At 39.9% G+C, this 26529-nt stretch overlaps 1 protein-coding gene across 1 annotated transcript in view; it reads left to right on the top strand.

Moving 5' to 3' along the window:
• The first annotated feature begins 3573 nt into the window (after positions 1-3573).
• PRKAR2A (protein kinase cAMP-dependent type II regulatory subunit alpha) overlaps positions 3574-26529 on the top strand; it is a 59286-nt gene continuing 36330 nt past the window's right edge. Inside the window, exon 1 of the mRNA XM_086845894.1 lies at positions 3574-4066. Within this exon, the coding sequence (XP_086702020.1) occupies positions 3817-4066 (250 nt within the window). The 5' untranslated portion in view covers positions 3574-3816. The remainder of the gene's footprint in view (positions 4067-26529) is intronic.

Below are 26529 nucleotides of genomic sequence, written 5' to 3'. Positions count from 1 at the left end.
GCTGGTGCTGACAGGTTTATGAGAAGTGAAATATTACTCCTTATAAAAGGATTTATTTTACTTTTTAAGGAGCCAGTCGGGAAGTTTAATCTGATTATTTTTCCCCAGTGCAAGACTACACAGACTGTTTTGCTTTTCCTGCTGGCAACTTTGCTGCTCCAGCCTGAGCAGGACAAGCACTGAAGCTCCACAACAGTTTCACTAATGACACAACAACGATCTGGGTAGAACAGGCAAAGGGAAGACACTTCACCATTTGGGAGAAAAGACACATAGTATATATGGGAATAGCTTTCAGCCACTAAGAAATTATTAGGAGAACTATATATTGAATATATATATTGGCAAGAACATGGGGACCAGCTTCATCAGCTACACAAGTCTTATCTAACTCCATACTGGGTGCTGAACATGCCATGGAGCCAGAGGAAAGAAATTGCATTGGTTATGCTGCCTGAATTAAAAATGTCATTATAAAGGGGATGAAATTAAGACTGCAAGTGCATTTTCTAATTTATTTTCTACCATTCTTTTAATGTGAATGCTTATTATAGTAATAATTTTAAAAGTTATGCAAATTCAGGGAGAAAGAAAGCGTATGATGAGCTCTATGTATGCACAGCAGGCACTGTAACAATTAACTTGATCGCTGACAAGCTTCTCACATATTTGTGCCTCCAATTCTGATGTTCACTGAAAAAAAAAAAAAAGGTATATAAAGAAACAAGATAAACTGTGGCATAAATCACCTTGAAAATGCACTTTGTGTGACCTTGGATGCTTTTGATTTTGTCTGTTGACCTTCAGGAAGAGGATAAACAGAGCTCTGCTCTTTACTTTCCCCTGAAGCTGATTAGTTGTGTGTGGATATATAAATATCAGGAGGCCAATACAATGTAGCCCTTCAGAGACTTAATATTTATTGGTAACACTTTTTTTTCAAATAAATAATCAGATTTATATTCACAGACACAAATGACACAAAATTATCAACAAACATTAAAAGTTAATACAAGAGCTGACTAATGCCAAAAGTGGGAAAGAAAAATAAGTGTATTCCCTTGGAATTAGACTTTCCCTTTTTTTCCTTTGAACCTTCTTGACAGTGCTTTTTACTGGTATTTTGTTTTACCATTTTTACAGAATTTTTAAAATATTATTTTTACTTCTTCATCCCCAGCAATATCTTCAGCACCCAACCAACAAAAGGAAGATCTCATCAGAAATCTTTATTTTGTGGGTGGACTAACCATAGTTTTCTCATTGATCAGAATCTTTCACTGTATCAGTTCTGTCAGTAGCTAAAGTACATATACTGAGCAGTGAAATGTGCTCTTGCAATTTTTGAGACCATCAGACAGGTAATAATGGTAGGAATGGCAAATGAAAAATCAGTGTCAATTATCTTTTGAAAAAGGCAATAGAGCAACTGTTGTTTCTGCTGTAAAAAAGAATAGAAATTAAGAGAAACAGCATTATACAAAATATTTGGAGAAACTGATGAGATGTGGCAAAACTACCTTCTGTGTTTTCTAAAAATTTTTTTCACTTTGTATGGATGCACATTGTAATCTTACTCGGTAGGAAAATATGGGAGCTGTGTTACAAAGAACACCTTTATGTGCCATGAGATTTGCAACTGGCCTCCCTCACTGAGAACAGTCAGTAAAAGCACTGGATGTGGTGTTCTGGGATCCACTGCCGTGCCCTCTGTGCAGCAGCGATGAACAGGCTGCCTTTATCTGGGACTGCAGTCAGAACCATCTGGATGAGCGAGGGGACTCTTTGGCACACGAGCAAACAAAACCAAAACATACAGTACGCTGCCTCAGCCAATTCTGAGTGAAATTTTATATTTTGAGTACGAGTTGATTTCTGCTCTTTTATTGTTGAAACAAAAGAAGAATTAAATAAAAATATGTACACTGACAACACGCAGCGGCGTCACTAAGCCAACATCCGTATTCCCCTGGAGTCATGTTTGCACAGGCCTATTTTCTCCCAAGATGAGTTTCCCAGCAACGTCAAACCTTAAGGGCCGATGGCTCCACTCCACGCAGCCCTTGGGCATCTGCCAAACCTCCCTTGAACACACAGATAACAGGTTTTGTACAACAAACACAAGCAAAAATCTGAATAAAGTGCATTAAAATGAACGGGTATCTCCAAAGCTCATGCATATGAGCAATTACGTGGGTGACGAGGCACTGGCACGGGTTGTGAAGAGTTGTGGATGCCCCATGCCTGGAAGTGTTCATGGCCAGATCAGATGGGGCTTGGAGCAACCTGGTCTTGTGGAAGGTGCTCCTGACCATGGCAGAGGGTTTGGAACTTGGTGAAATTTAGGGCTCCTTACAACCCAAAACATTCTGTGATTCTGTGTGTAATTTTTCTGAATTTCTTTAATGCTTTATTATTGTCAGACCAGTACTACTGCCATCCTTTCAGGCTATATCATGGCTCTATTCAGTGTTTACCAAAAGGTGTGAAGACCTGCACACTGCTTCTCTTGCATCCACTTAAGAATTGCTCCTTAATAATTCTGACAAGAACCCAGGGAGTCATAGGTCCTAAATCTAACTCCAAACAAGAACTGGATGGAAGTTCGATTGGATCCCACCAAGGTCAAAAAAACCTCATTCTCCTGCTTCTAGGGGAGCTTTGAAACACCCTTGCATGCTCCGTGAGCAAGGAGAACCTCTGTCCTCGGCTCTGATGAGGCCACGGCTTGACTGGGTCTGGTTCTGGGCCCCTCAATTCAGGAAGAACACCGAGGTGCTGGAGTGAGAAGGGACTGGAGCTGGGGATGGGTCTGGAACACAAGTCTCGTGAGGAGAAACTGAGGGAGCTGGGAGTGTTTAGCCTGGAGAAAAGGAAGCTTGGGGAGGATCTTACGGCTCTCTACGGGTACCTGAGAGTGTAGCCAGGTGGGGATCGGTCTTTTCTCTGACAAAAGGACAAGAGGACGTGGCCTCAAGCTGTGCCAGGGGAAGTTTAGGTTGGACATTAGGTGTAATTATTTCAGAGATTAGATATTGGAACAGTCTGTCCAGGGAGGTGGTGGAATCGCCGTCCCTGGACTGGACGTGGCCCTCAGTGCCATGGTCTAGACACGATGGCGTTTGCACTCAAAGATCTGACACTCGAGGATCTCAGAGGTCTTTTCCAACCTAATTGTTCTGTGATTCTGACAAGAAACGAGTGGACGGGATCACTGATGTGAAATCAGAGAAAAACAAAAATGCAGCAGCACCGGCTAGAAGGCGCCTGCCTGACCTCCATCCCTCCCCACATCCCGCCGCCAGCTTCGGTCCGGAGGTTTCCCAACACCGCTTACACCCGGCCCAACCCGCCGTGACTGGGGTTTAACGACTCCGGCGGGCGCACAACGGCGCCCGTCCATCAGTTTTCCAAAGACCTGAACCACCTAGGCAGGCCCGCAGGAGCCATCCCATCTCCTGCCGCGCCTCCCCCGCTTCCCATGCCCGGTGCCCGCTCCCCGCTCCCGCCCCGGCCCCGCCGCGCCCCCCCGTGACGCACGAGCCCCCCCGCCCCCCCCCCCCGGGCCCGCGCACGCGCGGCCGGAGCCTCGCGCCCGCTCCCGCGCCCGTTCCGCGCCTGCGCCGCGGGGCCGCTCCCGCCCCGTCCCGTCCCTCCCCTCCGTGCCCCGCGGCTCGTGTGACCGGAGCGGCGGGAGTCGGTCCGCGCCCGTCTGGGAGGCCCTGAGCCTGCACGCCACCGGCACCGGCGGCCGCGGCCGCGGGGAGGGACGGACGGAGGGAGGGAGGCGAGGCGGCCTCCCGGGTGTCCGGCACCATGAGCATCGAGATCCCGCCGGGCCTCACCGAGCTGCTGCAGGGCTATACGGTGGAGGTGCTGCGGCACCGGCCGTCCGACCTGCTGGGCTTCGCCGCCGAGTACTTCGCCCGCCTGCGGGATGCCCGCGACCAGGAGGCGGGCGGTGGCCGCAGGGTGGTCAGCTTCGACGGGGAGCCCATGCAGACCGAGTCCAACGGCGACGAGGAGCCCGACCGCGGCGACGACGAGTCCGACTCCGACTTCGAGCGTAAGTGCCGGCGCTGCCGCTGAGAGGGCGCCGGGGGCGGGGGGTCCTGCCGGGGGGGCGCAGCCCAGGGCCGCCGGCCGCCTCCCCGCCGTGGCCGGTGCTGCGGCCGCTGGGCAGAGCGGGCAGCGAGGAGGGATTGAATGGGGGGGAGGCTCCGGCGGCTCCCGCAGCCCCGCGGTGCCGCCGCTCCCGCTCCCCTCGGGCTGCCGGCCGTGCTCCGGGAGCCCCGGCTCGCCCCGACACTGCGGCCGAAGCCCAGTCCCGGGGGTGTCCGGCGCTGCCCTGGGCGGCCGAAGTGCCCCGGGGTCTGACCGGGTGTCGCCGGGCTGCGAGCGAGCTGCCAAGCATGTGATAGGGAAGATCATGTGTTATTGTGCAACCTCTTCTGCACTTATCTTTACATTTCTGTCTTTAAATCATTGTAGACGAGTGTGGTTGGGATTTTTTCGCTGAAACTGGGGTGGTTTATTGCCTCTGTTGTGTATTTAAAGTGGCTGTTATAAAGCACTGAAATAACTTTCGCTATTCAGCAACATATTAAAATTCAAAGCCACCTGTATATTGCTGTTTATACTGTCAGTCTCGAAGAAGGAAAAGATACTTAACCTGAGCTGGACAATGAAATGCCACTTGTGATACGGAAATTTTTATTCTGTCAGAATTGTACGGTGTGTTTTGGGCTATGCAGAGTGTTTGTAATTGGGGATGTGATTGAGCCTCAGTGTGAGAAGTTACTCAGAATGCCTGTGAACGGTGGTAGTTGGCACACCCAGAATTGTAGACATGAAATCACGGAATACTTTCTTGTTATTAGTAAGTATCTTAAAGGGGAGGGAAAGATTGGAAAAGGCATGCTTTCCCTGAACTTTCAGTGCCCTCGTTTGAAGGTCTTGTGCCCTTGACCTATAACGTAAAGGTTTCTGACTTTTATTGATTGAGGATCCTCTTTTAGACCAATTACTGGATGTCACCTTGTGGATGAAGTGTGCTCTTAACATCTACTTCCTCGTTAACAGTTCTAGAGAAACAGGAAGAAATTAAGCTATGGAACAAATAATTTTTTTAATTAAGGAAGCATTGAGATGCCAGCTGTTTTTGCAGCCCTTGTAGGCTAGGAACTTCACAAAGTAAAACATGTCTTAAACTGTTGAAAATAGACAAAGAGGATGTGGAATGTGCGAGAGGACAAGAGTGAAATGTACAGTCAGAATGAATTAAAAACCAGTTTGCAATCAGTATCTGAATTTGGATGTTCTTTCTCATGAGAGAGAAGTTCTGTTTAAGGCATGAAGAAGAACAGATGAAAGGTAAAGGGTAAAGATGTGGACACACTGGTGGTGACTGAATTGAAGTTAAGGAAATGTTCAAGTATGAGCACATACTTGATTTATGGAAATTACAAGTGATTTTTTTGCCCCCAAATCAGAAGTATTCTCAAACATCTCTAAATGTGAAAGAAGTTAGAGTTTCTTGTGGAATGTATTTTAAAATTAAACTCCATGCTGGAAAAATTTCAGTAGATAGTTGGATGTAGTTTTTAAAAATATGCAATGTCTTTGTATTTAATATTTTCCTTAAAGAAAAAAAGGAACCCAAACCAGAAAAAACCCAGCTAACAAAATGAAACAAAAAACATACTCCACCAGAACATCTAATGTCTTTGAGTGCAATTTTGCTATTTTGTGATCAGTTTACCTAGATCTGGGGCTTGAAATACCATCTTCAGGGAAGTAAGTGTTAAATTTTCTTTCTGAATGTCTGCAACTGCAGCTGGAGGGATCCTCTGAAGTTAAATGTTTTCAGGTAAAAATGTAAAAATTCAATGGTGGCATACAGCTTTTCACACGTCCATAGTGAGGCTGTCCAAAGCAGAAGGGTGGTTCCTTTGCTGCATGTTTCTGCTTATCATCTTTCTATCTTAGTCAGAGAGAAAATTAAATTAACAAAGTTGGGCACTGTCACTTGTAGTAGGGCCCTTTGGGCAAGTGCCACTGTCAGTAATGCTGTTTTGCTTCTTATCTGAAAACCCATGCTGTTCCCCCTTTGTGGTTTCCCAGGAACAGTGCCATGTTCTCTGCAACAGCAGGTGAGGATCCCTCTGGAGGGTCAGAGAAGTGATTCTTTCTTGCGTTTAACAGTGTGGGTGACAGTCAACCATGGCTATGTGTTAATTAGGTTTCTATTGTAACTGTTGTCTCTATCAGTGAAAAATGTTAAGTTAAAGGTTCTGATACCTGATGGCTGTCATGGGTAGGATGAAGACAAGGTCCTGGGTGCCTCTATCTGCTTAGTATTTAAAGTACATGTGTAGATAGGGAAAACACACAGCGAGAGACTCAGATAAAGGAGAGACACAGATAATAGCATTGGATGGACCAGAGCAGTGTTTTTTAAGACTGCAGTTTTTCATTTTAGACAATTTAGGAAAGACTTCAGTGAATTTCACTGTGCTTTCCTAGGTTATACTTTCTTGAGTTGATGTGATAGGTCAAATGGGTATGTTTCCATGTCTGTTTATAAGTAAGACGAAATTGAGCAGTTATTTTTGTAAATTATTACATTAAGGAAGCTTAAAGCTAGTTTAAATAATTACCCTTACTGTATATGTTAGGAGTAGGAAAGATCTTGACGAATAACGTGCTTGTCTTCATGTGTGTGTGTCTGGCCCAGTATTTAATCTGTGCATGTCACTAGGCACACAGAGAACATTTTAGATATGTTATGTGGGGTTTTTTGTATGCTGAGTACATAGGGTAACAGTAGCAAGAATAGGTCAGAAGGAGGTCTTGGCCTTTGGTGTAAACCATGTGGCAAAGGTCTTCATGTAGTCATAGTGGTGCCATAGTGGCGCTCCATCCATGTGGTAAAAGTCACTGAGACTTGCTAGGCTACAAAAAAACCAGCTTTTATTCTCTTAGGATGATCACTCTTAGGTGATGCTTAGGAAATTATTTCCAGGTTTGTTTCCTGTCTGACCCCCCTGGAGTTTCATCCTTCATTTTAACTGTTTATTGTACGTGTGATCAAAGGACATCAGGATGTCGCTGTTCAGCAGAGTGCATTGTAAGGCATGTGTGGAAATAAAATGATGATAGTAGTGGGGGAACCTCAGAAACATTTATGCATTGGGCTGTGGCAGAGAATTTAAGAGATACAAAGGCTTTATTCGTTTGGTATAACTGCAAAATTGAGAAGTTGGGGTGGTTGGGAAAGGTGCAAAGCAAGGCCTTCAAAAGTCAGGCTGAGAATGTAACCAAGGACAGATAAGTATTCTTGAAGAGTGTCGTTGACCATGATGCTTGTACTTTTAACAAGTAGGCTGTGAATGGATGTGTTTGGACTGCGAAATTGACGCCAGGGAAATGGTCTGTTCAGTGTTGGAGTTAGTGCTTTGGGAGAGCTCCTGTTGAGGAGCACACCTGAAGGAAGGCAGAGGCTCTGCTTCCCTCTCCCTTGAAGCAGTTGCACAAAGGTGCAAAGTGCTTCACGATTAACTTGCTATTTTGTCTTACTTTCTGTAACAATAAAACTACTTGTATGTGTTCTCGGAGGTATTAAGTATAACAGCTGGGCTGAAATATTTTTTGAGTTACACTAGCTTGAACAACATGTTTCAACTAATGAAAAGTATTTTTGTTGCAAATAAAATTTTTCCTTCTCAGGATTTCACTTTGATATTGAAGGAAAGATGATGTGTTTTTCAGCTGCTCCCTGAGCATAAGAGAGCCCTTCTTAGTATTTTGCTTTTGATATAATCCTCTTCAGTATGCTCTCTTGTTATGATGGGAAGTGGTGCATATGAATCTGGATGGACAGGTGAAAAGATTCTTTAGCTCTTCATTGAGCTTCTCAATTGAAATTCAAGGATTTGCTAAATGTCATCTTTAAAACATCAGTAGAATATCTGAGCAGAAGAGAATAGCGTTAGATCTTGAATGTGGTACATAATAAGAGTTCAGTGCATATTTGAAATATTTAACCTTTTAATTGTTAATGGAAATACTTGGTATTGAATTAAACCTGTTTTAGATTGCTTATCTTCTTATTTTGAAGCATCATTTACTTATGCTTTCTTACTCTAAACTGATGTCCTGTGGAATTCCTCAGAAATCACTGTTATATCACTCACACAGTGTTTATGCTCTGCCTACATCAGTTCACAGGTTAGGCAGAACTCCTTGCTATTTCCCTGAAATAATTCAATGAAACTTACTGCATTATAGGAGTTGGATGATGTTAGAACTTCTGCAGTATAGCATAAGAAGAATAGTGGTCCTTTTGAAAAATAGTGCTGAAGTTTTCAGATGTAATTCAGATTCGTGGGATATTGCACATGTTGCTGTGAGATACCATCAGCTTTAAAATTAAAGTACTTTGAACTTTTTACTGGTGCTTTCACCTACCTACTTCATCATTAACTGGCAATAAAGCACAGTAGCTCTCTCCTCAAATGTGCAATGCAAATTCAGTCCAAAGAGTAGCTACTGTATTTAAAATCTAAGTAGCACTCTCATCATCTGATAATTACTAGTTCTGCATACCTTTTTTTTCAATAGTAGTTATAACAAAGGTGTTTTATGCTCTACTTAAGTAGTCTCTAGATTTTCTGGTAGGTGGAGGGAAAAGCTGGGATAATGGCTGGAGTTAGTGATCTTGAAGGTCATTTCCACCTTAAACAATTTTATGATTTGACTGCATTAAACCTTTGAATTTGGTATACAAAGAAAAGAAATGCACGTTCTTGCTTTATGTTTTAAACGGTATGTTCAAACAAGCCTAGTGACCAGAAGGTATAGAAGAAGCTTTTGAGTTTTATTTGTTCTTTGATCTCCATCAATGACATGAAATCAGTTGTTAAACAAAGTATTAATGATGCATCTGTGTTTTAAGAGGAATATATTTCTGCATTTAATTTTCTAATATTACGAATTTTTGGCAGCACAGTATTTTGAATGTGTTTAATGTAAAAACGTGAAGGACTACTGTTGTGCAGCTGCTATACTTGCACATGTCTTTGCTTTTACAGAGGCAGTTCCCCATGACTTAAATCTAAAGGATTAAGTAGAGTAGCTGCTGTTAGTACAAATGGAACTTCACTCCCTATTTATCTTGTTCTCATAGGGGAATTTCAAAGATAAACTAAGTATTAAGGAAGACTGATTTTACTTCTTTTTAGTTGCTTAGTTGCTTGGACAGAACATGTAAATACCTTTTTTTCCTGAAGGCCCTTTTACTTCTGTATTTGTTTATCACAATAAAATTGCTTTTCAGCATTTGTTCTTAAGATTGCAATTACTGTATTATGAGGTTATACTAGGCATTTTTTGAACTAAGTAATGCAAATCTAAGGAAGCCAGCAATTGTAGCTCAATGGGGCTTGGAGGAATGTTTCATCAGTAATCCTCTGTACAAAGGAAAGTTAATCAGAATGTGTCTGTAATAAGTCCTTACCTGAGATAGTAAAAGAAATAGAAGTATTAAGTAAAGGGATCAAAAGGTACTGACTGGCTGAGAAACAGAATTATAGATGGGTTGAATGAAATTCAGATATCCCTGGATATTGCTAAGTGTATATTGGTTTACATCAGGAAGGATGAATTTCTGTGTTACTTATCAAAGCTAAGTTTCTTGCAATTTTGACACAGTACACTTAGAGTTATTTGTAATGTCTTGCCCTCAGCACTGTTAATGTTCCTGTAGCATCTATTAGATATTCCTTACAATCTCTTGAGAAAGATACACTCTTATTTCAGTTTGCAGTTACTGGCTTGACATAATTGCTCTGCTTTAAGTGATCAGTATGCTCTAAAATGTGAGGAAGCATGCAGTATTGTTTTTGTTTAAAATTGCATTTTAATCTGTATTTGTAGTCTGTTGCATGCCAGTAAGAGTTTTCACATAACTCTTAAGTTTATTTTCTGAAACAGCTTTAGATAGCTGCTATAACTGTACAGATAAATTTTTGACTTTTTCTGCTCTGTTGATATCCTGCTGTTACTCTCTGTACTAGCTTGTAAAAGAGCATAACTAACTATGAAGGAAATGGGTAACTAGCCATTATAAATAATTGCTGAATTCTTGAAAGCCTGTATTTCCACTTTGAAGAGTTTATTGTAAGAGAAGTTGTATGAAACTTCTGAAATTATATTCTTCTAGCTGGTTCTAAAATTAAGCTAAAGGAAGATAACGTCTATCAGTACTAGATATTGTACTGAACATTAGCTTCAATTTAACTTTGCTATTTTTGTTTATTTAATAAACTAATATTAGAATGCTGAGACAGTTTTGTCAGAGTTCCCCTTGTGCTAATACTGAAGTTTTCTTGTACCCTCTTACCTAAAATAGAACAATGGAGATCTCGGAGAAGAGGAGGAGACAGCAGAGAACAAGCTCACTTCAAGCTATTCACCAGTCAGTCATTAAAAACGTTAATGTCTGACAGAGCAGTTGCTCATTATTCAAATGAAGACTGGAAATGTAGCCAAGATGAGCTGTGAATGTTTCCCACTGGCTTTAGTAACGTTTTCAGCTTCATGAATGATCATTCATATTTTCTTGTGAAAGAAGAAGGAGACAGTAATAAATATAACTCACAAATGTACTGGTTCCTCTTTTAGAGGGGTGTTATTCCTTCCTTTGTAATGGTCCTTTAGATTCCTTTAGTTATGCTTCTGTGTGTTCCATGCTTGTCTTTGCATACTTCTTTGGTATGTAACAATTGTTTGGTGGTTTTTGATGGATCAAGATTCTTTGATTCATGTAGGTTTAATTTTTTTCCTGAGGTACTGTCAGTTCTACAGGCAATGGCGTGTACTATTCTCCAGTCTGCAGTTTTAATGTCTGTATGTCACTGTAATACGAAACAGACAAGGGAAATAATAAATCATAAAAACATTAGTTAGAAAAACGGCTGGGGAGGGAATTTGGGAAATTTGAGTGTGGACAAAATGCTCTTGTATAAAAGACTTGCACAGTCTTACTATGATAGTAATACTTATAAAGGTTGTTTGCTTATGAGATCCTTTAATGCAAAAGCATATTTTTCTTTTAAAAATACGGATCTGAAAGAGGGGCCATTGGATGGAAATTCCAGAAATGCATTGTGCAGAACAAGCATCTGTTTTGTGGTCATTGGTGTTTTGCCTGTGAGAATTGCGGAGATGATGGCAGTGTTTGCTGCTGAAGTGGGAAGGATACTTAGAAGAGAGAGGAGATTTAGAAGAAAGCACCCTGTCTTACAGTTTTCATACTGCTGGGATTTGGCTTCTGCTTCATAAATACACAATAAATCATTTATAATAAAGGCCAGCATTTTATTAGTAGCAGTTTTGCTGGTAGTACTTTCGATACAGGGGCATTCATTTTCTGTGTAGAAATGGCAAATGATTGAGAGTGGCAGTTCTCTGTGCATAGATGTGGAAATTCCCTTTAGGGGAGAAAACATCTTTAGGAACAGCCTCTCTTCAAGGCATGAGGTAGGGACTTCCTGCTGTAGCATTGCATTTATTGTCATTTAAAACCAACAACAACCTTGGGGTTTATTTTGTAAGAATTGTTATAGCACTCTCTGTTCTATCCTTTTATTTCCTGGTGGCTTGCAGAACAGCTTTGCTTCTGTTCAGAAATGGTCTCTAGCCTGCAGGGCCTGGCATGATGTCAGCTTTTGGTGTGAGGTCATCTTACAGAAGTCTGGAACCCTGCATTCCTTTTTGGGTATTAGTGAAGTCCAGACCAGTATGGTCGGATCAGGGGCCTGACCAGCAGAACTGAGCAAATGGTCACAAAATTTCACTCAAAACTGTTGTGTGAAGAAGGGTTAGGATTGCAGATTGGAGGGCAAGTACATGTTCTCCCGCCACTGACTGACTGACTGTTCTGTCCTTCTGGATCCTTGCAGAACATGTAAAAACAAATGTGGAGTTTGTGTGGGGAATGAAATGTGTTTTTTTGGATGAAGGTTGAGAAACTGCTTTGTAGTTTTCCTCTGTATTTTTGAATCAACTGTAGTGCCAATTTCCTCATTCTTGGTGATTGCGTATTGACAAACTGCTATAAAGCAGGATGTCACAATGGCTCTTCATTTCCATTTTGGTTCTTCCTCCCTTGGGACAGCATATTGTTTTCTGCTTCCTATTGAGAAAACTGTGTTCCATAGAAGAAATTAAAAGAAAAAAAACAGAAATATTTTTTGTTATTTTTCCTGGTGAGGCTCCAGTAAACACTTATTTCTGTGGCAACACTTGTGCTAATTATGATGGTTCAGGAAGAATTGCTTCCTCAAGGACATGTGTAGTGAAGGAGCTGGTCAGTCTCTGGTTGTCGTGGGTATGGGGAATACCCCTCTCTGAAAGATGTCTCCTGTACAGCCCTGGAATGAAAATTCTAAGATAGAGTTACCTCTTTTTTTTAAAAAAAAAGTTCTTTTTTTTTTGACAGTAGTTGTTCAAAATAATTTTTAAACATTTGATGTTATCAGTGTTTCTGTTAAAATTTGTAAGTATCTGTAAGAATTGAAGGGTTCTCAGGTTTATAAACTATGAAAGATGGCTTATTAGAATAGATTAACATTTAGTCTTCTGTCTTTCACACCTTTGGGGAGGTGTGGGGGAAAGATTCCATGCGTAGTTTTGTTATAAAATGCTAAAAGCTAATTCAGAGTGGTGATATTTGGAGACTGATTTCTCTGGTGTTAAACATCACTGGATACAGTGTTTTTAATTCTAATCTTGAGATGGTATAACTTTATGATAAAAAGCCATAAACATGACTTGTATTTTTTATGAGCATCTCTTACATCCCTGTGAAGTAATTTTAACTGGAAACATGTAATTATTAACTGCTTTACCAATTTTTTCATAGTACTATGAAATAATGTAACTTTGCATGCACTGATTTTGCTAGTGGTTTTAGCTTTTCTTAGCTTTTACACGCAGACACTTCGCTTTTCTTGCTGGAAGATCTGCAATGTGTACATTTGTTGTGAAGCACTGTGCGACTCGGGGGAGTTGTATCCTAGAAGTTTTGCTACTGAAAATCAGTTCATCTGGAGGCTGAACCATGTAGCACTTGCCACCTGCTGCAGCTCTTTTTGGTCAAGGAATTTTTGATCATTGCATACAGATATTGTCAGAATGAATGTTACTTGTCCAAGGCCCTTGCTGAGACTTCGGACATCCATGAGCAGGTTTGGCACGGTGCTCAGGGACCTGGCTCGGTGCTGGATTTTGCAGTGTTGTGTTTGTGGTTGGACTCAAACAATGATCTTAAAGGTCTTTCTAACCTAAGTGACTCTATAAAAGAGGATTTTCTCTGGCCTGGGTAGAACACACTGATGTTTTTTACTGGTATCCATTCTTAGGATACAAAACATATGTCTGTCTTCACCCTTCCTCTTTCCTAAAAGTCCTTTTCCTGTGAAAGTGCACAGGATGCAATTACTGGAAGTGTGTGTGGGGGGCTGTCTTGTCAAAATAAGTTTTCACATGGAGATGATTCTTTTTTCAGCTATATGTTGTAAGTAATCGTTGAATGTTGATATAATGTTGTTAGAAGTGTAAATCTGAAGGAAGAAAAGCTATAAAACACTTTCGAGATGTGATACAGAAGTTGTTTTTGCTCATTAATTTGGTTGTGTACCACAACCCAAAGATTGTCCAGATTAGAAGATTAAACAGTTTTAAATTTTAAAACATACGTATTCATAATCCACTCAAATTTATTTATACCTTATTTACTAAAAAGAGCTGTAACCAATTTATATTTCAATGAAGCAAGGTTCACTTGTGAATTATTGATGACTATATTATACTGGCAGTGAAGTAGTACTTCATGTTCTGCACACAAAATTGCTAGAGATGTTAATGATGGTTCTGTAGAAGCCCTCATACTCTTGTGTAGGTTCAGTTTGTGTCACCCCTCAGTCCTCTGGCTGCCACCCTCCTGCAGAGCTCAGGCTGTGCTGCCTGCTGGAGAGACATGGAAGCACTGGGTGCATTTCTTATTTTGTTGTCACCAAAAAGAAAAGCACCAGACAAGAAAATGATCATGAATTGTAGAGTCAGTTGTGCTCATGCAGAGGATCCTGCACCTTAGACATGAGAGAAAGCAAGGCAGAAAATCTGGTGTCCAGTGTTGTGACTCTGAAGTTCCTGCTACAGCATAAAATCCTGTAAATCCAGTGTGCCTCCTCTATCACTACTGTAGATAAACCTATATGTATCAAGGACAGAAATTGTGGGTTGGTGTAGGGGTTTTGGTGTGGTGTTTTTTGTTTTGCCTTTTTTTCTTTTTTAACTGGAAAGCAAGTCCCTTCAGTTCCAAATATATGTAGAACTTATTAGCAACTGACCAACGTTTTCTGGTTTATTAAAAAATGTGGTGTGTTACATTACACAACTTTTTTCTGCAATTTTTTTTAACATATCACATATGGGAGCACTTGTTATGTGAATGTTTTTTTTATAATTTCACAGATCACCAACTCGTCGTCAGCCTTTTTTAAGCGCTTAATACAAAAAAACCCAAAACGGTAAAAATTAGACTTCCAGAAAAATTGAGCCAGCTTTTAAAATTGTTGATCTTTTGAGAAAGAATGGTTTGAGAAAGGTAATTTACAAATTGTTCAGGCAAGAATAAGTCTTCAGAGGTGATTACTTGTGCTGGATAGAGTGCTAAATCCTAGAAAAGTCGTAGTTCATTGGTTGATGATAGATTTCTTTTGTGACACTGGCTAAGCTGGCTGATACTCCTGCTGAGGTTTGTCCAGGATGTGGATACTCTTTGACTTTTATGTGGCATTACTATAATAAGAACTAGTTTGGTATATTGCAGTAGTGTCAACACTGAACATTTAAAAAAATGCCCAAGAAAGTGCTCAGTTTCCAGTTACAAGGAATGTGGCCATAGTAAGAACCAGTAGAAGCCCAGGCTATTTCTCAGCCTTGCTCTTCCACCTTTCTCCCCTTAAAAAAACACAGCCAAACAAATTAAACCCCAGCAGCCCAAAATCTGTGCAGTGGCTGTGTCAGAATTCGCAGTTACCTACCTGGACACAGGATGTCTGAAACTAGATGCATCTACCTGCAGATGAATTTTACTTCTGTTTGCCTTCTGGCCATTGGAACTTAAACTGGAAGCAAAACATGAATTTTCATGAGCTGTTGAGGATTTTTGTGGAATTACAGAATGGTTGAGTTTGGAAGGTGCTTCTGGAGGTCATCTTGCCTGACCCTTTTTGTGAAGCTCAACTGCCTATAGTGATTGCCTAGGACTATGTCCAGATAGCTTTTAAGTATCTCAGAGAATGGAGACTCCAGAACCTCTCTGTGTAATTTATGCCAGTGTATTGTCACCCTCACAGTAGAGAAGTGCTTCATCATGTTCAGGTGGACCCTTTCTGTATTTGATTTTATGGCCATTGGTTCTTGTCCTGTCACTGAGCGCCAGTGAGGAGAAACTGCCTCCATTATCTTCCAGTGCCTTTCAGGTATTGATATGAACTCCTCTGAGCCTTACCTTCTCTAGGCTGTCAGTTGCCCCTCTTTCAACCTGTCCTCACACAAGAGATGCTCCAGGTCCCCTCACCGTCTTTATGGCCCTTTGCTTGTCTCTGTCCAGTATGTCTGTGAGTGTTTTGTGCTGGGGAGCCTGGAACTGGATGCAGAACTCTTCCAGGTGTGACCAGGTGGAAAGGACCACCTCCCTCGACAGCAGCGTTGCACCAAAAGCTGTCCAGAATACCCTGGAACCAGTGTGCCTTGCCTGGCACATACAAGTGTGCTTATGCCTTGAGTTAAATGTGGATATGTGAGATTAGGCTCTGAATCAGCTTGAAATAACACTTGATTGAAACTCCTTGTGCTCTTTTATTCAGATCAAATCAGATGACAGCACAACCTATTGCAGTTTTGTCATATGTAAAAACACAGTATGTTTCATCATTCAGTTGTCAGCAGGAATTGGTAATGAAATGTGAAGTGACCCGGGCAAAGAACTGTGGGCTTTTATGCGCCTCTATTACACGTAGGATGCTATTCTTAAATTCTACCTAGATACCTATAATTAAACAATCCTGAACTCAGGTTGACCTAGCAGGTATAGCTGTGTAACATGCCTTCTGGGTGTATGAAACACCAGGCTGTCTCCATGTTGCTGGTTGCTTCTGCTGTGCTTCGAATCTCTTGTTCTGTATTTTTTCTTCTAAATTGCTCTTTTGTAGAAGTAGTTCAGTTATAGTTGTTTCATACCATCTGTCACATGAGATACACCTGACTCTGAGAGTGATTCCAGCCTATTTGTCTGAGACTAAACAGCTCAGAGGAGAAAGGAAAAGCTTCTTAGGCTGCATCTCATCTGTAACTGCCCATGTTAATTTTTCCTTTCTGTTGTAGTCCAAACTTAATCAGCCCAGCTACCTATCACTGATGAAAAAGCCCAAGACCAGCCCTTTTTTTCCTTGGCGTCGACACAGATTGGAAGTGCTGCTGCAGTCAGTGGTCAGTGATAGGTTTGTTGTGCTCTCAGGTTTGGGACTGAAACCTAGCTCTGTCTTCTCAATTTCTTTACTTTTCTACCGTTCCATCATAATGTGTTCTGAAATGGTGGCAGATCCACAAGAGCAGGCTTGAGACCGAGCATGTATGTATGTCCTGAACACAAACTATTGTGTCTTCCCCTTCAGTGTAACTCCCTTTTCTGTGTTGGCAGCTGCTCTGAAGCTAAGAGGATCCAATAATCCAATTAGTCTATCAGAGGAGGGCACTGGATCATGATGACTCTGTTGTGATGTAGCCTCTACTTGCATAATTATTTTTGTGGTGGCATAACTGTGTACCTTAGTGGCTTGTGTCTTGAATTTAGGTTTGATTTGTGTTTGTTAAAGTACAGTGGCAGAGTTGGTGGAATATAAATTCCCCAAGGAAGTGTGTATTTCATGTAAAGCAAGTGTTGCTTTAGAGTTCCTTTGTCATTCTTAAATACTGATGAGACTGAAATTTTTTGCAATGTACCTAAGATCAGTTTGTTAGTGTAACAACTAGTTGCTTGTACTGGACAGAGCTTTGGACTGTGTGTATATACCTGCACACACACACACACACACACAATTCTGTCTCTGTAGATTGCTGCTCACTGCCCCATTTGTCAGAAACTTACAGCGGAGTACAACAGAAAATATGCAGGTGACTGGGAAAATGTAATTTTGTGTTACCATGGTTTGGCAAGAATTTGAAGCAAATGATAATGCTGTTGACTCAGGGCTGTTTTTTTTTAAAAAAAAAATTCTAAGAAAAGGTAACTATTGTTCATTCTAGAATAATTAGTCTGACATTGTAGGAAAGTATCTTAATTCACTGAGTGCACCTGTTAATTGAATTTTTATTCAGGTGCTCTTATGTCCTTAGCAATGTTTGAGTTTTAGATTTTTAGAAATGCCTTGAGCTTCATTGCACCATTTCAGTTGCACTGAAGTTCAGTTGTCATTGTCCCCATTTGTGTACAAGTTAAATTTGCTTAAGTATCTGTGATAGTGAAAGATACGTGTTCAGTTTTATCAATTTGTTGTCTTTCTTTGAAAATTATAGCTGAATATGAACCATATTTTGCTTATAAGTAGTTCAGGGTGCTAGTAAATTACATTAGTTATGGATATGATAGTCAATATTTGATTTCTCAAGATAGCTTTTATATCCTGATACCGCATTATTTAAAGACACTATCAGTCTCAGTAGGACTTTATGCTGAGCCTGCCAAGCAGCTGCCAAGTGCAGATAGCCAACATTTACATTCAGTGTTGTGTGATGGTAGCTGTGACATGATTCCAATTAAAAGCTTGGACTGCACACTGCAGATGTCTTCTGAATATTAATGTGCACTACAAACAGAGCAGATGGAATCTCTTTAAAATACAATGCAGTGAATGTAAAATTAAGTTTGTATTTCTGGTGAAAACTAATAGGCAGTCAAAAATTTCATTTTTTCTTTGTTTTTCGTTGCTCACCCACAAGAATATCTGTGCATCATCATCTTTCTTTACATATAGGAGGAAATCAACTCTTCATTATGCATTCAAATAAAAATACAGCATTATTCCGTACTGAAGCTTTCTCAAATGCCAGATGTACCTAGAAAAATATTAGGAGCAAATGCAACATTTACTGTGCCTTAAAACATGCCTCTGCTTGAGGATAGATAATAGTTGAAATATAGGATGTCTATGAGTTATTGGAGGTGTTCTGTGCAGTGTATTTATTAGGAAAAGTGCATCCTGCACAGGTGCGTAGAACAAAACTGGGTGATGCAGAGAATGACAAGAACATCAGTGGTGCACTGCAGCCCCAAAGTTCACTGTCAGAAGAGAGCAGCAATCCAGCTGGGAAAGTGTGTGTTAATTGCTGAAGTATTTACCATGCTTCTGTGGCAGTCCATGAGACATGAAGTAAATAAAGCCCTGGTAGTAGGAATAGGTTAAGGGCCTTAAAATCAAACAGGGTAAGTGTGGTATTGAAACAGAAAGTAGAAGACTTTCTGTGGGAGTGGGAATTGTAACTCCTCTCTGCAGCTGCAGTTGTCTTCTCCCCTAGGGCAGAAAGGAGGTATGTGAAGGGAGTGTACAGGGAGAAGAGGTTATAGAAAAGGCAGAGACAGGAGGTGTGGAATACATGGAGCCAGTGCACAAGTGCACTGCTTCACTTGTGCCATTACCATAGCTGTGACATGCTTGTCTTCCACTCTTCTCAAACTTAATTTTACAACTGCTTATACCTGAGGCTGTATAAACACTAAAAGCCAGTGTCAGTGATAGCATTTTCCACTTAATCCCTATTAGCATATGAAGATTTCCCCCAAGATCTGTGTTTGGATTATATTTGTCTATATATAGTTATATTGCCTAGCTAATACTTCTCTCAAAGCTACTGGCCAAGCTGTTAAGAAAAAGTTCCTGGCTTCATTGATGGTATTTATTTGATATCTGCTTACTTCCAGAAAAATTGACTCTGTGCCATTCCGGAGGATAATATTAATTTGGTAAGAGTATTTTTAAGATCTAGACCACATTGGGACTGAGAACAGAGTTGCACATGAGGTTTGGGAGAGGACAACACTGTCAGGGTGAGAAAGAGCTATGTCTGGACCTTGCTGAAGCTGGTTTTGATGGTGATGTCCCAGTCTGCTGATGTGGGAACCATCTCACCTGGGGATGAGTTTAGGAATTGGCTGATGAGTCTAGCCTACTCTTGTGAGAGGTCTCTAGTGGGTTGCTTTTGTTATTTTTTACAATGTTTAATGCATTCAGATGTTCAGAATAATGGTGGGACTTTTAATTAGGCTTCTGAAAATGGAAAAACAAGTGCCCATGACTGATTCCAGTGGCAGATCAGATCAGGACTGAGACTGTTTTCTTGGGAGCAATGCCTTACGTACCTCTTGTACTTAGCAGTGGCTCTGTGCTGTGATAGAATGCAAATTTAATAGTAGTGAAGTGTACAAAAAATTGACTTAGGTTTATTGTGGATCTTTTTTTGCTTGTATGCATATTTTTGCTTACTCAGATTGCATTCACCTGTATACAATTCATTATTTCATAGAAAGAGATATATGCAAGAGGCACAGCTGGAAATAATAAAAATACACTGCTGTGCTAGATATAGCTAAATGACATTTTTTTATGACTCATTTAGGAATTATCTCCAGGATTTCCAAATAACTTTCAAATCAGCTTTCCAAATAACCCGAAAGAGGTTTCAGTGTTGTTAGTTTGCAACATAGAACAATGACTGCACCTTACAACTAGGCACAGGATAAAAATATGATCAAAAGCCTTTGGGGTTTGATGTTTTAAAAGGCATGAGGATGTGGAGTTAAATCTTAAAATCAAAACCATTGTAAAAAACCAATCAAAATACAGAAAGTGTTGTTTTAAAAGAACTGTGTTTTTCAGAGCCAAATGTTGCTTTAAACAGCACTTCTGAAGTTTCTAATGACGAGATTTGAGACAAAATTTGTCTTTGTTATGTTTCAAAAATTGTAAGAACCCTGAAGTATTAATCCTCCTGCCTCATCCATCTCTGATCCCTGGTGGATCCGGAGACTAGTAAATAAAGAGGTGAAGTTTGAAAGCAGAACTGGTAAGATAGGAAGGGTTAGGCAAGAGCCTTGAAAAAGGAAGGGGCTTTCTATTTTCTGCCACTGATTCTGTTCATGGGGGTGAGTTGTCCATGTTTCTTACTGATTGGGGATTACCTCGTGGTTCCCTAGATAAGATGCCACTATATTTTTCTGTATGAAGTATTTATTTTAAGGAAACTTGCAGTTATTTCTTCTTGATACGATGCTTTTGTTTCTATGTGGCCTTATTCTCATGTTCGACCCTTTCTTGCTTTTCCATTGTCAGACAATCCCAGTGGAACTCACATTCAAATATGTGGAGGATATTTTTTATCATCTACTTAACGTTGGGTTTGTAAGCTTAACTTTTCTGATATTACTAATGTGGCTCCTTAGCTTCCCTGTCTCTGAAATGCCTTCCTTTCTAAGCCTACTCCTAAAGCCCAAGCAAATTTCCCTTTTTCATTTGCTTTTTTGTACCTTCCAGTGTCTTGCCTGTTCTGACAATGCTTTGCAGATTTGTCAGCTGCTTTTTTAACTTTCCTGGATTTTTGCAGCATCTTTCTTTCTCTGTGCAGTGCACAGATTTGTCTTTTTAATACTTGAAAACATTCCCAAGTCTTTTCATTTCAGTCCCTGGCAATCTCTGTTGTGGTATCAGCATATGGTTATATCTTTAATCACTGTGAAATGTGTTCTTTTAGCTGAGATTGTACCTCAGCATGGAGAGTTTTTCTAATTGCTTGTCTGTAAAGCAAGTGCATGCCTTGTTGCTATCTCTTTGATCTTCATAATATAGATTACACTCATAAAAAATAAACACACACCAAAAAAAAGTGCTGTGTTTGGCTTTATCTGAGATGCGTCAGCAAGAAATAGGAGAGGGCTGTGTGGGTCATGCCATTGCAATGTCAGATAATGTGAAGTGCTGCTTGATAGGTATTTGTTCTCCTGTACTCAGGCTTCAGCCAGGCTGTATGAACTCCTGAATTCTGAGAGCAGGTTTATGGTCTTTCTCTGGTGAGAATGAATATCTGCTGAGAAACGTAATGAAAATAATACCATGCATGACTGTTCAGGTTCAGTTATGCAGAGGGAATGCTGAAATAGTGATACATTGGAAAAAACAAAAACTCTAAAGCCTTAGTCAAGAAGTGCCATCATAACCAGAGATTCACCCAAATTTCTTTCAGTTAGTCAACAATGATTTCTTTCTTGAATTTATCAGCTGTTAAAAGTCTGTCCATTCCAGAGTGCATATTCATTTTTCTACTGTAATGAAAAAAGAGCCAACTCAAAATAGCTCAACAGTTTTAACTTTATAAACATCTTTCTTTCACTAACATAAATGCTTTGCTTGTTGACTCAACTTTTCCCTTCAGAAGTTATTACATTCTTTCTATCAGAGGGGTTCTAGAAAACTTGGAAAGCAAGGGTCAGAGACTCTTCTAAAATGAGGTTTTCAGACAGTGTTTCTCTATTTTGTGTTAGTAATTTTTAAATGCAAATTAAAAAGAAAATCAATTAAATTGGAGACCAGGATGTGTTACGACTTTGTTTTTATGTTTTATGCTCTTGGTGTTGATGACAGCTGTTTTTCAATACCAAGAAATAACAAGGTATCTACATCTCTGTTATTTTTACAACAGCAGACAGGAAAACGATGTTTAATAGCAATGTAATTTTTTTTTATTGTTTTCTGAATTAGTAGATGTAAAAGTCTCTTAGAGAAAAGCAAAGCCTGTGTGTACCCAATTGTAGATCATGGTTTCTACTTTTCTGCCTTTTTATGTTTTCTGTGCTCCCTCTGTTCTCTGAAAAATCACTTCTTCCCTAGCGTTCTCTGACCTTTTGTCTTCCCCCAGATGTCTGGCATGCTTCAGCTGACACCATCAGGGTCTCTCCTGCCTGTCTAACTGGGTTCTGAGTTTCCATCCTCCTCTATAGGGGGTGAGTGGGCAGAGGAATAGAAGGAAAAATAAAAGGGCTTCTGTCTGTTTTGCTTTTCTGAGAGAAGCCTTGAGGAGAACTCAAGGTTCCAGAGCTGCCTCTGAAAAAAATCTAAGTAGTTTGTAGCCCTACCTGTCCACCTTATAAAGCAGAGATGTGGAAGGGATAGGATGAGAATTTCCCACTATCCAGCAAGGGCATCCTGAAGGAAGTCATGGATACACAACTGTTCTATTAGTAGCAGTCACATGGATCTCTTGTTTTAGTTACTTGTTGAAAAAAAAAAAAAAGGTTCAGATTGGTATTTATTGAAGTCCAGTTGCATATCTGATGATGAAACTACTTTCTGCTCTAGATTACTTTTTAATTACCAGGAATCCTAAAAAGCCGATACTCGAATATATGAGTTTTCTCAGAGCTGTGATGGTTCCTATTTATGTAAGTCCATTAACAATCTTGGTGTGTAGAAAAACAGTTTGACAGCTGTAGTCTGGCACTTCCTTATCGTAACTTGATATAACATTCCACAGAGACAGTCATGCCTCAGATTTATACTCCTCTCTGCTTCTGGTATTTCAGCTTTAATGGTTTATAGTGTCAACTCATGTGTTGTTTGGAGAAACTTAATTGACTTGTTAAATTAGAACAGTTTACATTCTGTTTCTCTTTTTGTCTCTCTTCACTTAGTATGATCTTGTGCCATGATTCAATGGGAAAGTACTCTGTAAATCTCTAATTTGTGCTACTTGGTTTTAATAAAGCTAGTGTTTTGTGCCTATGCTCTTTGAACTCTGAGTACTCTACAATGAGCTTTGCTTCATCATTCATCAGGAAACCTTCAAAAATTCTTGATTAGAGTTACACAAAAGATCTGTATTAAATATTTATGTGCAAAATAGCTTAACTTAGTGTGCTGCTGTAAACTGTATTCAGAATCACAAATAGTCGTGGGGATTTTTTTAACCCTAGCTGAAATCAGGAAATGTTCACAGATCATAGTAAAAAGCAAAGTGCTTCTGAAGAAAGAAGTAAGTTTTCAAGGGACATCCCGTATAGAGCAATGACACCTAAGACTCTGCTGTCATGCCTGGAATGCCAAGCATATCCCAGTCCTTTGTCCCTGAGATTTGTTTTTTTTCTTGTAACTCTCAATTGATCTTTTGAGTTTTATTTTGTCTTTTTCTATAAGAATTTAATGTTCGTAGGATGTGTAAGAAGTGGGTAGCAGTAGCTGGGAGAGTGATGGTTGTACTTCTGTTCATTTCAGGCTTGTGAGTAGTCTGGAGAAACAGCTTTCCCTGTTATGGTAGTAGTAGTGTACATCTAAAAAAGCCTGATGTTATTTTTTTTTTACCAGTCACTTTTCAAAGTCACTGACAGAGAAGGGAGCCCACACACTGTAGGAAAAGCATGCTTTTAGGTCTGGTTTTAAAGAGTGGTTTTACTGTCACTTGTTTGCCTTAAATCCTGTAATTGTTGGTTTGGTTTGAAAACAGTAAAAAAAGTAATATCTATGTCCAATTTTCACCTATGGGACTGTATTTTATACCTGCTTATGACCAGTCAGAACCCTTGTAAGTTAAACATAATGAGCCACAGTAGAGCATCAGATACTTCAAAATAAATCTCAGTACCAAAGCAAACTGAAGGATGTTGGAGAAATTCCTGGTTTGTCAGTTATGGAAATTATTAAAAAAAAAAGAAAATTAAAAATCCCAGTATCTGATTTACATCCCTAATTTTTCACATGAGAAAGCCCAATGAAATGGAGCCACTAGCTAGTGGCAGTATAGTTAGTTTTAGCCACTAACTGTGTGGCAATACTGCTTTTTGATGTAAGGTACATTTTTGAAATAAAGTAGTGGAATGTACACTATTGATCTATTTATGCAATTCATTAAAATATTTTTTATTAAATAAATATAAAGACATACCTTTACTTTGAGGAAGAAAGGTTTTTCACTCTGAAGCAGCCCATTAAGTGTTCCTATCTGGTGCTTCAGTCTGTGCCTCATCACAGTATGGGGAACACGTACTCGTTGAGCAGACATTCCTGATTTTTCTTGAACAGTGGAGCAGGATAATTGTCCTGAGTCAGTTCTGGCAAAACTGTGGAATGCACAGCTTGATCTGCCTTTCCACTGCCAGAATCACTTGCCTTTGGCTGCCAGGGAGGAAATTGGGCCGTTTTGCTCTCTTCTGGTACAATGGTTTAATTTACCTCGGTTTTTGCTGTGTTTACCCAATTACTGTGTCTTGGTTCCCATGAGCCAAGTAAGAGCAGGAGCTGTGCCAAAGGTATGAGACATTTTGAACTTGAATATTGCTGCACCTGAGGTTTTGACATAATGGAGAGTTTACAATGCAATCATCTCACAACAAAATCTTTTAATCTTATTATAGTTTTTGCAATTAACATATAATAACATTCATATCATTAACAGAGACATGGCCCATTGTTCAAGCTGAGCTGTGGCCCATTGGTGTGCGGCAGTGGGGAGTTCTAACTGGAGATTAAAAAAAAAAAAAAAAAAAAAGAATAATAATTTTTTTATCTTTCCAAGCAGCAGTTTAATCTTGTTTCTGTAGATCCCAGATCTGAGTGGTACCAGGTCGGTGTACTGGATTCACAGTGTGGGCAGAGTTGAGCGCTGAGGCTACTCTGGTGTAGGAGCTTGCTCTTGGTGTGTCCATCACCATTGCTTTCAATTAGATGTCCTTTAGTGCTTTGTCTAGGAAATAGGCTGTGTTAACAGTAAATGTTTTATTCTTTCCTTCCCATCTAATGTTTTGGAGTCTGTCCACAGACCAACGGAGGTGTATGTGGGACCTTCAGGAGTTGTTTCTCTTAGCAGTGCTCAATGCCAGGCTTTTCCTTCATGTACTTCTAATGGCAAAACACAAGAATGCCATAGGAGTGGCAATACTGACTGTGTAATACAGAAAACAGTCATAAGCAAAGAGAGCTTTTCATTGGTAAGCCAGAAGGAAAAAAAAACACTAATCTTCTCTACTAGGAAATGTCAGATTTTATCTCTTTAGCATAAAAATAGTCATCTGACAACACATAAAAGTGGATTTTATACATGTTAGAACTGTCACTGGTGTAAGAGATGCAAACTATCATTTTAATCTTAAAAGCTTTGTGGAGGCAGAATAATAGTACTCTCTTAACTGCCCTTAAAAGGGTATGTGTTTTTCTCATTTTTAACACTGGAAAACTTGATGCAGTTTTGATGACACTGAACCCTGCTATGGGATAAAATAATCAAGATTCTAAAAGAAGCCATTGTTGCTGGATTTTTTCTGTGTTACCCAAAGTACACCAGAGTGTTCTGTAGCATATTAATTCTGTTCAAAGACATGAAAATATTATTCTTATTTAAGAGCAATAAATGGGTGTAGAAATCATAAAGCAGAGAAAAAATTCTGTATGTGCAAGTTAGAGCCTGAAGTAATGTATTTACTCACTAATGATGTTGATTAAAAGTATCTGAATCCATACATGGGACTAGTTAAACATTAACTAAAAGCTATTATGACCTTGATGAGGTGCTTGTACAGCAAATTTACCAAGTTATGTTTTGGATTTAGTATTTTCTTTTGTAATAAATCACTTTGTAGAGTAAACTGAACTAATTTGTTTTGGTCTTCTCATTCTTCAGAACCTTAGAGAGCTGGTAGATATTTGCCTGGGTCTCTGGACAAAAGTAGTGAGTTTTCCTGTGTCTTCACGTCCAAATTGTCCAATTTTGAGATGAGAGAGTGTACTGATGCAGGGTAAATTACTGTCCAGAGCAGTTCTGTATCGCCACAGGCAGACCCATGAGGGAAAGTTATGAATAAGGCAAAATGTATGAACACTTTCAGATGAGGAAGTTGCATGAGTTTGTTTCATAAACCTGAATGGATGTGTATTCCTAATGCCTGTTTCCCCTTAAGGTGAGGTAAACTACTCACATCCATGGTGTCTTTTGGCAAGTGAGATACATCCTGCCCTGATTTGCAGGAAGGGTTGCTGCTGTCATAAATTGTTTGAAGAGAATGTTGCTTGAATTCTCAGGTTTGTTATTCAGTGTTTCTGAACCTCTTCAAGCTTGATGTATGAAACACTGCTTTAGTGTTATTTTTATAAGGATTATGTCATATTATAGAAGTGCAGATCTAAACTGTAAAATTGAGAATAATCTTGCTTTTAATCCTCTAATTCTTTGGAGGCTGAGCATTGTCTGCCTGTTCATAGAGTTGGCTGAAAACTATGGAATTAGTCTGATTATTCTTTTCCCCTCCAACATTTTCTGATTTCCTTTATTTTTTAAAAGAATACACAATAATAACTTTTATATTGTTTTTGTGGTATTATTCTCCATTTTGTGTTTTCATATAGATGCAGGGTGTCTGTAAATGCT

The sequence above is a fragment of the Cyanistes caeruleus genome, chromosome 11 (genome assembly GCF_971803275.1).
Source record: "Cyanistes caeruleus chromosome 11, bCyaCae1.hap1.1, whole genome shotgun sequence".
In the NCBI taxonomy this organism is placed as follows: domain Eukaryota; kingdom Metazoa; phylum Chordata; class Aves; order Passeriformes; family Paridae; genus Cyanistes; species Cyanistes caeruleus.
This window is presented reverse-complemented; position numbering and strand designations above follow the sequence as displayed.